The 13,231-nt window shown below is 41.2% G+C and overlaps 1 protein-coding gene across 21 annotated transcripts in view; it reads right to left on the bottom strand.

Moving 5' to 3' along the window:
- STAU2 (staufen double-stranded RNA binding protein 2) overlaps positions 1 to 13,231 on the bottom strand; it is a 225,159-nt gene that overhangs the window by 150,820 nt on the left and 61,108 nt on the right. For all 21 annotated transcript variants that reach the window (XR_013635293.1, XM_073330822.2, XM_073330823.2 and 18 more), the window contains one exon: positions 6,721 to 6,828. Coding sequence is in view for 20 of the 21 variants with exons in the window: in XM_073330822.2 (XP_073186923.1) it covers positions 6,721 to 6,828 (108 nt within the window). In the remaining variant the exon portion in view is untranslated. The remainder of the gene's footprint in view (positions 1 to 6,720; positions 6,829 to 13,231) is intronic.

Here is a 13,231-nt window from a genome sequence, read left to right as displayed (position 1 = left end):
ATTTCCAGCGTGGTCAAAAGAGGGAGATCTAGCGTTTCTGTTCCATTTTCCTTCTGAAGGGGCACAGATGGTACATAGCAGGCCAAAAATTCTGACCCAGAGTTTCTTTCTTTTTGGAACACCCTAAACCTCCAGCAGAGCAGAACTTATACTGTGCAAAAGATTTTAACATTCTTTTATTTTTAAACTAGGAAAATTAAAATATGAAAGTACACCTCAAGGCTTTTGTGCAATAATTTTCAACCCTGAAGTCAGGGGAAAAGAGGTTATGTCTTCACAGCAATGGTATCTTCCAGTCTCTTTTAAATCTGTACCTTAGTATATTACCGGATGTTGTTATATGAATAGTATAACATGGACAGATTGTGGAACATGTTTAATTTAAAATGACTACAAGAACTTTAGCATTTTCATTTCCCATCTTTTTTGAGTGTTTGAAATCATGATCCTGGCAATAGCACAGGATAGGTGTTTGTATTCTTATATAGTATAATGTATTTATAAAACTACTCATACTCAGACAAAAGAAACATACAGAAATATTTATATTGACCAAATGGGAAAGGGCAAAACTACTTGCGGAAGAAATACCACTGTCAAGTTCCTAAAAAGTATTTTTTAATGTAAAAAGAATTTTTTTGAAAAAAACCTAGTGTCTCTTTAACCCTTTATATTGTAGATACACTGCACATGGAAAATAATGGCCGGCAAAGACTCTTATTGACGTCAGTGGGCTTTGGATCAGGCCCAATACCAAAGTTAGGTTCTTTTGCAACAACCATCTTAACCTAAAACCTATTTTTGGCTGACCCCAGAAATTCAGAGTGTTTTAAAACTTCCTCTACTTAATATGCTTTAAAACATTTGTGCTATAAATCCAAAAATACAGAGGTTTATAACTGAGTTCAATCGTCACTAAACAAAAATGCTACCCACTTTAGATGCTAGCACACTACAATGCTCCTTGAGTTGAGAGATTCATCCTGCAGCTGAGAATCTGAGTAGCAGCAACAGCAATATTTTTCTCTTTCTGTCAGTCTTATTCCACCATGAGAACATACAATGGGCCAAATTCATGCCTGGTGTCATGCCAAAGGTTAAATTATAACAGGGATGAATTCAGGTCAATTTAATGAATCACTCTGACAAATTAAAAAACAGGAGCACAATAGCAGTGAAGTAAGGGAGAGTGTAGACTGAGACGTCTGGGTCATTTGAGATGATGAGATGTGGGATATGTTGGCTAGAGACTAACGAGCTAGTAGTCATCATGGGGGCAAAGACTACAGGAAGATCTTCAGTGCCTCAACACACCTTTTTCTAGGAGTACATGCAGAAGGCTGATCTCAGCTTGGAAGACACACTTGAGAAGAATGCTTGAAGATGTAGAACATGAGCCCCCAACCCCTGCTGACAGGACAAAGCAAAGGAGAAGCCCACAGATGGCATTTTGAAAGATGAGATTGAGATTAAATGGAGACATTTTTAAACCCTAACAGAGAAGCAGAAAAAAAGCCGAGTAGATGAAACGAAGGCTATGTCTACACAGCCCCTCAGTTCAGACTACAGGGGTGTATAGTGTGCAAAGTGCTGCACTTTAACTCCCCCGTGTGGACGCAGCATGTGTGAACTAAAAGGTTCCTAGTTCATGTTAACAGAATCTTCTTCAAACAGAACTATAATAAAGCATCCACACAGGGTGTTACAGCACAGCACTTTGGTGCACACTGCTATTCACACCCCCATAGTCCAAATTGTGGGAGGGCCTAATCTAGACAAGCCCAAAGTCAATTATAACCATCCCTGTTTAAGGTTTGAGAAAATACCAAAATAAATCCACAGGTTAATGCAAATGAAAACACAGGCAGAAATGTGGTATTTTGCCAGTTTAAAAAAAAATCCACATCTTTATTAAACATATAGAAACTCTACTGTTAAACCCTTTGAGCAAGAAGTCCCCACACGTCAGAGTGAGGAAGATTGACATCCTTCCACCCTTGCTAGAAGGGAACTACCAAACATGTGCTTAGAGACTGGCAGGCCTGAGAACGGGCACCAAATCTCATGATGAGAACTTGGTCACAGCATTAGGCAATCCATTATCTTTCCAAGTGATTAGCTTGGGTCCTTCCTGCCTCTCAATGCCAATGGGACAGAAAGACACTTCTCTCCTACTTCTCCTCATGCAGTCTTGCATAATCATCATGAAAATTTGCCAGACTAAAATCTTCTCACTCTTGATGTTGATAATGAAAAATTGATGTTATTTTACTTGCCCACCCAAAATAAATAAAGTAATTAAAATAAAAAACTAGCCCCTGGCAAGAGGACAATAGCAATCTTGTATAGTTGTTCTAAAGCCTTGAGTAGGCCAAATCAGTTAAACCTCCTTAGATTCCCCATCTCAGCCTGAAAGCTGAAAACAAGACAGGGAAAGAAATTTTCATTGTGACTCCTAGCAAATGGAAACATGTAACTGACGCGAAAGTCATCTGTGATGGGGCATGCATACCATGCACTAGGAGGAAAGGGTTAATCCCACAATATAGGTGGTGCAAGTCCCGCCCCTTAGACCTGACTGGGCATTCTCCAAATGCTGCACTAGTATAAAGGAGAGAAGCCCAGCTCATTACAGGCTGACTGCTGGGGAAGGAGGACACTCAGGGGAGGCTCCAGCCCAGGAGCCTGCTTCAGCCCAGGAGCCTGCTTCAGCCCAGGAGCCTGCTTCAGCCCCTGACTGTAGGAACCAGAGAGCCTGAGGCCCAGACTGGAGACCAGTTACCCACAGCCAGTCAACAGAAGTCAGAGTCCCAACAAGCTACCTATGCCAAGAAGCTTGGAGACCCCAACCACAAACGGACCCCAGCTTCAGGACTCAGGGGAGGAAGTGGCCTGGGGAGTGGAGAGAGTGGTACCTCGCACCCGAGGAAGGTCAGCGTCTTGCAGTAGGAATCCCGCTGACAGGATGGTGACCATGCTCACGACTGACAGGGCCCTGTCTCGGGACCCAGGAGAGAGGGAGGAGCTGGGTCCCCCTACTCTCCCCCGCCACCATCAACCCTTAGGTGGGGGCCCACTTGTCTGACTCTGGCCCCTAGGCCACACAGCCCTGACCCTAAGGGCAGCTGTACTGACTCTGGCCACTAGGCTGCATGGCCCTGACCAGGAAGGCAGCTGAAATGACTCTGGCCCCTTGGCCGCACAGCCCTGAACTCAAGGGCCACAGTACTGAGGCTGGCCACTAGGCCTCACTGCCCTGAACCCAAGGGCTGCCCTTTTGAATCTGACCATTGTGCCTTATCATGATAAGGCCTGAAACAGTTGGGTGGACAGTAACCGTGGTGTCAGCACACCCATCGTCCGCTTCAACAGGAGACAGGGTGGGGATACACTGCCACACCCTGACACATAGTATTTTCCACCCAAACAATGCATGGTTCTCCCTTCAAAATTTGCCAACTGCAACATTAAATTATAATCCTGTCTTTAAAGAGTGGAAAAAAACCAGAACACACACACAGAACATAAATGCATAAACCTCCATGAAATAATGAAGGCAAAAGGCTGAGATTTCTCTATACTGCCCAGCAGGAAGCAATAGGCAAAACCCTTGCTCTGCAGCAACAGCTCATAGGGCAGGGGTAGTCAATCGGTGGACTATGGACCAAATCCAGACCGCCAGATGCTTTTGAACAGACCCTGAAATCTTTTCATTTACTTATTATCATTATTGTTTTTCTTATTATTTTTTTCTCTGGAGTCTGGACCTTGACCAAGAAATTTGGTCCTTGACAAAAAATAATTGACTACCCTTGTCATAGGGTGACTGACGACCGTACTCATCTTTAAAACCTGCTCCGTAACAGACCCACACAAGTGCTAAAATAGCTACAAGTTGCTGCAGTGGGGGGATGCTATTATCCGTCTGGCCTCTAAACAGCCCCGGAAAGCACATACCAGCTACTGGGCTAGAGTAAAATTGTTATGCTATAGAATATTGATACTTTAAGGCATTTTTAAAAATCAATTCTTTAATACACAGAAACTGCTTTACATGGCTTCTGGAAGTTCTTGGAGAACAAATACTAGCTTTACTTTATCAGGCAGAGTAAGTGAGATTATGTGATTGTGTAATTCCCCATTAGCCAAACTGCCAGGACCAAATTCTGCTCTGTTCCACCCATACAGCCACACTGACATCATAGGGCAGAACCTGGCCCCTAAGTTACATTACAAACTCTCCCCATTCTCCAAATATTATGCAATTCTGGAAAACTGTTCACATGAAACGTTAAATATCTTTAACCATTTGCTCATCTATGTAACAGAGCACAGCTTTAATATTTACTAAAGCTTTGTCAGATGAAGAAATTGCTGAGCATTCTACAGCTATCGTATGATAAAGATAATGAAAGCTTTAATGCATGACTGGAATAATACAAAATATTCTTGAGAACAATCTCATTAGAAACACCAGATCCTGTAGATTATCACAAATTGGTTAGTCATTTTACTGAAATATAAGATATCTTTTTAAAACAATACACAGGTTAAGCTTCAATTCTACCTAAGAATGTCAACAACATTTACATTTAATGACACTAAACAACACACACAGAAAAATTGTTATGTTTTTGAGAGATTAAAAAAAAATTATATTGGGAAGTTTTTGAAATCAGAGGGAATTAATTATATGTTGTTCCCTCTTGGTAGGCGGGCAAGAAATTATCCTTTTATAATTTATGGAAACATCATTAATAGTAATAACATTCTTCAGAATATTCTCATGCAAATGGCACAGTAGAGAGTTTCCCTGTATCAGACATTCCCATCTTCGCGTCTTCTTACTTGACACCACTTATGGCTGCAACAACCTCCTGATTAACACCTCCAAAGCACCGTCACTCTTTACCTTCAAAAATCTTCCAAACGCCCAACTACTGTGTGACTCATTACCCATCTCCCTATATGTATCTCTGCATATACAAATCAGTATATGCAGTACAAATGCATATACTGATTTGTACTGATTTGACGTACTGATTTGTCCGTCACAGGGTAAATGGCCCCTATGTTTGAAGTTGGAGCCAGCACCCCTGTGCCACAGCTGGTGCTCCCATTTGGCCAATTAAGAGGGAGATGCAGCACCTAGGTGCTATAAAGGATCAGGGAGAGACCCAGTGAGAAGGACTCCCAGAGAGTCAGAGCAAACTGTTTCAGTCAGGAAGGGCAGGCGAGATCAGAGAACTGGAGGAGTCCCAGAAGAAAGCTGAAGGTAGTTTCTGGGACAAGGCAGGAGAACAGCACAAGCAGTTTGCTGGTTGGCATTCCTGAGAGAGGGCTGAAGACAGGAGGAGCAGCAGAGGGAGTTGCCTGCTGACCCTAAGCCCGAGAGCTGGAACGGAGGGCCAGAAAGGGCTGAAGACAGGAGGAGCAGCAGAGTAGCTTACCCACTGACATCTCCAGGGCCAGAGAGCCAGAACCATGAGAGTGCCAGGGGGAGTGAAGGATACTCCCAGCAGAGAGGCTGTGGGCACTCCCACTGAGAAGAATGAGACTGTTGGAAGGGCTGAGGTGGCTGTCCTGGAACAAGGACAGGAGAGGACTGAAAGTCTGGGCATGGTTGAATTCACCAGTATGCGGGGCACTGAGGAATGAGAGGTCTTAAGTTTTAATGACGGCTTGCACTGGGGTGAGAATTGGACTACATATTTGGGACTCCTCTTGTAGACTATGGTGCTGTAATAAACCAGTCCCAAGGAGGGGTAATATTGAAATAAGAAAGCCAGAAGTGATATTAGGCCACCTGGGAGGGAAAACTGAAGCAGGTGTACCTGTCATGCCATGACCTACCACAGGAGGGTGTTCCAGGCAGGCTGCCCTATGAAACCCTACAATGTAGTAGCATGTGGCTGTGGAGTATAAACCCTTCTGCGGCAAGGAACCTGTTATTTGTTTGGCACCATTACTGTAAAGCAGCTTGTACCCTTATAGCACTAGATAAATAATACAACCATTAACTATATAAGCAATTGTAGTCTAGGTGACTAGTTATGTGAGTAAAGTTATGCATGTGCTGAAGTACTGACAGGATTAAGGCCTAAATAAGGAACATTAAGAGAGAGTCTGGCCCATAGATAAAATGGGATTTGAGGAGGAGAAAGATGTGGAGACTGAAGCAGAGATACGAAAAAAAGAAGTGAGGGCATTACCAATAACTCTTTGAGAAGGGGACATGTGTTAAGTGTCCTTATGGGAGCTTTCATGGTGTCTCAATGTCTTGCAGCACCTCCCAGGATTAGGAGAGAAGGTCTAGGTTGCCTCTCTCTCGGAGTGTGTGGTTTGTTTTTTTGGGGTTTTTTTTTCCTGTGTTGAATGTGGCTATCAATTCCAATTTACACCCCATGATGGCAAAGGATAAACAAAGAGTCACTCTACCATCCATTAAAGACTGAAGGACAATGGACCTATCAGCGTCTACATGTTTGGCCCACATTTATTTGACAGAGCAGCCAATTTAATAATATAAAATGACACCTTAGACTCGGATTAATTTTCAATTTCTTTTCTTATTTAGAATTTGCATGCATTTATTTGTAATGAATTCTCTCACCCAGCCCTTTTGCTTTTAGTTGTTGCTTATTACATTTTTATAAACACTCGGAAGACAGCAGAACAGCTCAATATATAAACTGGTCTACTCACATATATAACACATACCTCAAAACTGACAGGCATGTTGCGCTTCAAGGCAATTTCAAACACTATGCTGATCTCAGATTTGTTTGCATCTTTTTCTTCTTCTGTTTCCTTTCCTGCCTCTCCATTCTGCATCATATAAAACAAGGTAAGCATATTAAAATACTTGCTTTCAAGGAGCAGAAATACAATTTCCCCTTTATTCCTCAATGTCTAGAATATATTTCCACCAAAACAATATTGTTGTGAATTGCAATATTTCATAATTTGTTTAACTTTAAAGAGATTGAAATAATTACCAATAAATATTAAAAGTATAAAATTACAGACAGAGTTACTATGGGTAGTGATCGATCTATCGGGGATCGATCTAGCGCATCTCGTCTAGACGTGATAAATCAATCCCCAAATCGATGCCTGTACTCCACCTCAGCAGGAGGAGTAAGCAGAGTCGACGGTCAACTTGCTGCTGTGAGGAAGGCCAGGTAAGTCAAACTAAGATGCTTCATCTTCAGCTAAGTGTAGCCCAGGCCTTAGTGGTTTGTTAAAATGTCACATTTATGAAATAACTTAGTCTCTACTCCTTCCAGAGTGAAACTTCTTTTGATGTTCACCTATTAATTACAGTCACTTGTCTGAACAGCCATTACATTTTTTCGCCCTGCAAGTGTTCCTGACTCCCTATAAGTCACATCGTATAACACATTACCCGCCATCCACTTACCTGTAAAATCAACACAAAACGTAGCCATGCCTTATATTAAAGGAACATTTATACATGGTTATAAAGGATAAATAAATAAGCAAGCAAGCAATTTTTACAGACTTTTAAGCTGATTAGAAACACGGTTTATAACAGTCTATAACACACACTATTCATGTCCATAACAAAACTGTTACAGTTCCAGGGCAGCCTGTGTCTTTGACCTCTCTCTCTTCCCATGGACATCCCTTCCAAGGACCAGCCCACATCTGTATTTCTCTCAAGGTGGAGTTCTGTGATTTATCCCCACTCTCTGACTGGGCCACTAGGTTACAGTACCCATCTACCAACCATATCCTCAGCAGGGCCTGCTGAGTTTTAGCCCCTGCTTAGATTTTCACTCCAGGAGCTCATCACCAGCATGAAAATGCAGTGACAGAGAACAGTTTCTTCCAAACCAAGCATTATTTAATTACCCTTAGGATCATAACAACAAAATAAAACAAAAGGCCTAACATATTATCCTATCTATACCTTAGCCTTTCCTTGCAAGTTCAGAAGGCTCCATTTGTCCCAGGCATTCCCCCATATTGGGTTTGTTGAGGCACGCTGCATCTCTGTAGCTTCTGCCCCTCAGCTCTGTCCGCCAGTCAGTGTTCTCCTGTCTCCACAGAGACTCAGCTTTTAAAAGTGCTTTCCCACCTGAAAAGCCCCTGAGGTTTGTTTCAGACAAGGATCTTTCCCCATTTTGTGGGTTCTGTTTCTATATCAGTTGAGGTAAACTTTCAAAGATTAACACCTACATTGTCTGTTTGGAATTAGAAATTAGGGCTGTCCAGAGTCACTGAGTTTGGCTTCTCCAGACCAAAGCTAACTAAAGGCTTATTTAAACAGTGCTTTAATCCATACCAGAAGGGTGTACATTTTAATTCACAATAGCATATCTTGCACTAACTGGCCCATGTGGACCCTGCTGGTGCACAGATTATATATAAATTTAACTACTACTAATATATATATATATATATATATATATATATATATATATATATATATATATATATATATATATATATATATATATATATATATATATATATATATAAAAATACAGATAATACCCACATTCTTCACAATAACTATAAATTATATTAATAACCTTTTATAAACTATTTATACATTTAAACTTATGCATAAGAAACAAACTACTAAAATGTACAGGAAGGGAAAGCCTTTATTTATCTCAGCAAATGGTCACAAAAGTCTACAAACAGGGTCCAAACACTCAGCTAGCTTTCCAATTTAAGCTTTGACCCTGAAAATGCTCTTCAATATTTTTAGCAATGGTCTGGAAGAAAACACAAAATCATTGCTGCTAAAGTTTACAGGTGATACAAATATTTAGAGAAAGGGTAAATAATGTCCAGGACAGGTCAGTTCTAGAGAGAGATCTGGATCATGTGGTAAGGGGAACTCACTTGAACATCATGTATGTTAGTACAGCTAAATACAAGGTCACACACCTGGAACCAAGAATGCAGGTCACACTTATAGGATAGCAGACTGTATTTTGGAAAGCAGTGACTTAGAAAAGGACTTAGGGGGTCATGGAGGATAATGAACTAAACAGGAACTTGCAGCAGGTTGCAGAGGCTAAGAAAACAAATGAATTCCTGGGATATATAATAGGGGAATACTGAATAGAAGTAGGGAGGTGTTGTTACCACTGAAGACTGCATTAGCAAGACCACTACTGGAATGCTGTGTCTAGTTCTGGGGGCCACACTTTAAAATAGACATTGACAAAAAGGGTTCAGAAAAGAGCTACAAGCATGATCCGTGGTTTGGAAAACCTGATTTACAGTGAGAGAAGCCTAATCAATTTGTCTTAACAAAGAGAAGGTTATAAGGTGAGTTAACCACAGTCTGGAACCACCTACATGGGGGGAAGATTTCTGATAGCAGGGAGCTCTTCAAATCTAGCAGTCAAAGGCATAATGAGATCTAATGGATGGAAGCTAAAGCTAAACAAATTCAGACTAGAAATAAAGTGTAATTTATTTTTTACAATGAGGTTACTTAACCACTGGAACAATTTACCTTGGGTGTGATAAAATCTTTTAAATCATGGTTGGATGTCTTTCTAAAAGCTTTGCTCAAGCTCAGACAGAAGTTTTGGGACTGATGCAGGAATTCCTAGGTAAAATTCTATGGCCTGTGCTCTGTAGGTAATAAAGGTCCCTTCTTCCCCTTAAAATCTCTGAGTTTATGAATATTCTTGCAGGGAGTGCAAATGTAAGCACAGGCTTGGCAAAGGCACAAGTAACATTATGGATTAGGCACTGTCCTCAGCCCTGAGCAGCAGTAAGTCTCAAGCTTCTTCCACATCTTCTTGAATGTAAGGAAGCCAAAGTGCATAAGGGGAAGGTCATGTAGAAATTACGAGAGTTTCTAAAGATTTATGGATTTAAATGTAACCCTCATCATAAGTCTGAAACTCTCAGCTATGCATTCGCTTCTTAGGCCTCACTTCTGCTAGTTGGCAGGGGTAATTTGGCAGCCACAAAGTAGTTCTTTCATTAGTGCAGGTTCAGATTCCTATACACTTCCTGTCGTGCTCACTGCTGTTCACCTTGTGCTTTCTCCACACTTTGCACAACGTAGTACCAAGTCCACAAAATTTATTTTCAGTGCTTTAACATGTCTAAAAGATTTTGTGTGCCTCACATTAAGTTAAAAAAAGAAACCTCATAATTTGAAAGAAATATTGAGACATCTGCATTAAACAGACACCTGCTTATGAAGGCCAAAGGATGAACAGTACCTATTTATGTATTATTTACTGTGCTCTATACTGTACTGAACATAGAGGAATTCATGGTTTCCATCTCAAGGATTTTATAGTCTATGTTAGGCCTACATCACAGTTCAGATGCACAAACACCAGATGGAACTGAGTCATTGGTTTGTATTTGTCACAATTTAGGACAACTGCACCTGTATTTCCCCTCAGTGGTCCAGCAAGGGCACCATTCCCAGGCTTCCAGCTTTCCAGCCGTCATCTCTCTTGTGTGGACAGGCTCATCCCTCTTCCTTTTGACCAGGATATTTCCAGGCTGCACAGTTCCCCGTCTTCACTGCGTATTTCCCAGCACAGACAGGTTGTCCAAGGTCAACCTGCTTGCTTTCTCTTTAGAGACAGCTGACAGGCGTAATTGCTACAGTTATAGGGTACCACACTGTGACGTTGCACTGTATAATGCTTTATAGAAATATGCTTATGAGTGTAAATATGACATAACTGGAATATGTTTTATGCTAGATATGCCATGTGATGTATCTTTGCAAAGGTTATGTTCTACAGAATGTATTCATCCTATTCAGATGCAAATATCACTTTTATATCTGAAGTTATGAGTGTTGGGTCTATGCTTGTAGTTAAAGCATTTGCTGTAGGAAGCACATAAGGCAGATTTGGTCAACATAGTGTGAAGGGGTTATTCAAGTAATTGGGAGTACTTAGCTAACAATGGAACTTAGGAGATGCCAATCCATATCTAAGCTTTCCTGGGAACGTTCAAACTAACATGTAAACAATGGAGTCCCGGCCTACAAAAAGCTGAATCATTCATAGACATGTGACTTGCCCAGGTGACTGCAAAACTCCATCTTGTGGAGGGGATTTAACACAGGAGAAGAGAGGGGTTTCCACCCACAAGAGAGACTATATAAGCATCTGGAAACCCCTCCATTTTGTGTTCAGCTGGCTCAGAAGATAGCCTCTCCACCTCAAAGAGATGCCTGAAAGAAACTGGAACAAAGGACAGTAACTACAGGAGTGTGAGTGATTGCTGGACCCAGACGAGGAGGAAGTCTAGTCTGTAAAAGAAGCTTACTGGAACATCTCTGAGGGTGAGATTTACCTGCATTTAGTTCTTTACTGTATGAGGCTTAGACTTGCGTGTTTTATTTTATTTTGCTTGGTAACTTACTTTGTTCTGTCTGTTATTACTTGAAACTACTTAAATCCTACTTTTTATATTCAGTAAAATCACTTTTTACTTATTATTTAACCCAGAGCAAGTAATTAATTCCTGGGGGAGCAAACAGCTGTGCATCTCTCTTTATCAATGTTATAGAGGGTGAACAGTTTATGGGTTTACCCTGTATAAGCTTTATACAGAGTAAAACGGATTTATTTGGGGTTTGGATCCCATTGGGAACTGGGTATCTGGGTGTTGGAGACAGGAGCACTTCTTAAGCTGTTTTCAGTTAAGCCTGCAGCTTTCGGGGGACATGGTTCGGACCTGGGCCTATGTTTGTAGCAGGCTAGTGTGTCTGGCTCACAAAGGCAAGGTACTGAAGTCCCAAGCTGTCAGGGAAAACAGACTCAGAGGAGTCTCAGCACATCAAGTCAGTCCCAAGGGGGTTTCTGTGACCCAACCCGTCACACACACATCACTTCCCCTGCAAGTCTACTTTATTCTTAAGGTAAAAAGCACTACAGAAAAAACATATCTAAAACAATAAAATGACCTACATGTATGTTAATAAGCTTACCAGGGTTCACCCCATCCCTAACATGGATTCTGGCAGAAACAGAACCTTTAGATCCCCACTCAAGGGGGAATTCCTTGTGGTTACCAATTCATCACAGCTGAGCTTCAGCTCTGAACAAGCACCCAGTCCTTCCAACTCTACTCTAGGGACTGGGGCCCTCTTGTGGACCAGGGGTTCTGTCAGTTTGCTGGATCAGAAAGATGACTCTGAGCCAATGTAAAATCAGGCTATTTATCCAAAACCCCTTTCTTTGTCTATTAGTTCAGACTGGATTCTCCATATGCATATCTCTTCAGTGGGGTGGCTTCAAAGGGTTGAATACATAGGAAGTTCATTAGCATCCCCCCTCCCTACTAGAGAAGGTACATTCAATGCCACAGTAACATATACCCAGTTGTATTTTTAATACAACATATCCCAAAGGTATTAATTTAACCTTATTGAATTAAGGTTGAGTCAATAAAGTTTATCTTAATTCCATAACGTTTGTACAGGATATTATACAGGACATTGTCTGTTTGTCAGAGTATTTAATTTGCGATGCCCACTACCACTCTACTTGTAGGTAGATCATACTGTGAGGATGATGCAAGAAGTCTCCAGGTATACAAATTACACCAAACCTAAGAAGTATCACTGTTAGTTGTGAAGGGAGATGTTTTATCACTCACATGGCTGCAGAAATTCAGCTCTCAGATGGAAAAGAAACATAATGGCAGAGGAAAATAATTTTTGCTTATAATAAAACAAGTTAAAATGAGCAAAAATTCATTTTAGAACTTGAGGTCCTTGTACAAGCCCTTCCAGATGCTACTTATGCAGCTGACAGATTTGTCTTCACATTATGAAATAACATTCCCATTTTCGTTCTTGAGCACAGCTCCTTCAGCACAACTGCACAGGACTCCCAATGGTCAAGTTCTATCTATCTGAGTAAGTTTATGGTGCCCATTTCCATAGTATCTGATCACCACAGTCTTTAATGTATTATCCTCCCAACACCCCATATGAGCTAAAGAAGTACCATTTAGCCTCATTTAAAGATGGGGTATTGATGTACAGAGAGGCTAAGTGATGTACCAGAAGTCCACAGGAAGTCTGTGGCAGAGAAGGGACCTGACTCCAGGTCTCCCAAGTCCTAGGCTAGTGCCCTAACCATTAGACCACCCTTTCTCTCTTAGATTTTAGATACTTCACTAATGGACACTCAGTTTCATTTTACATCAAAGTTCCCTGAACTCTCGTGGGGAAAAAGTTATTTTTTTCCAA

Source organism: Lepidochelys kempii, chromosome 2, assembly GCF_965140285.1.
Source record: "Lepidochelys kempii isolate rLepKem1 chromosome 2, rLepKem1.hap1, whole genome shotgun sequence".
NCBI lineage: Eukaryota > Metazoa > Chordata > Testudines > Cheloniidae > Lepidochelys > Lepidochelys kempii.
This window is presented reverse-complemented; position numbering and strand designations above follow the sequence as displayed.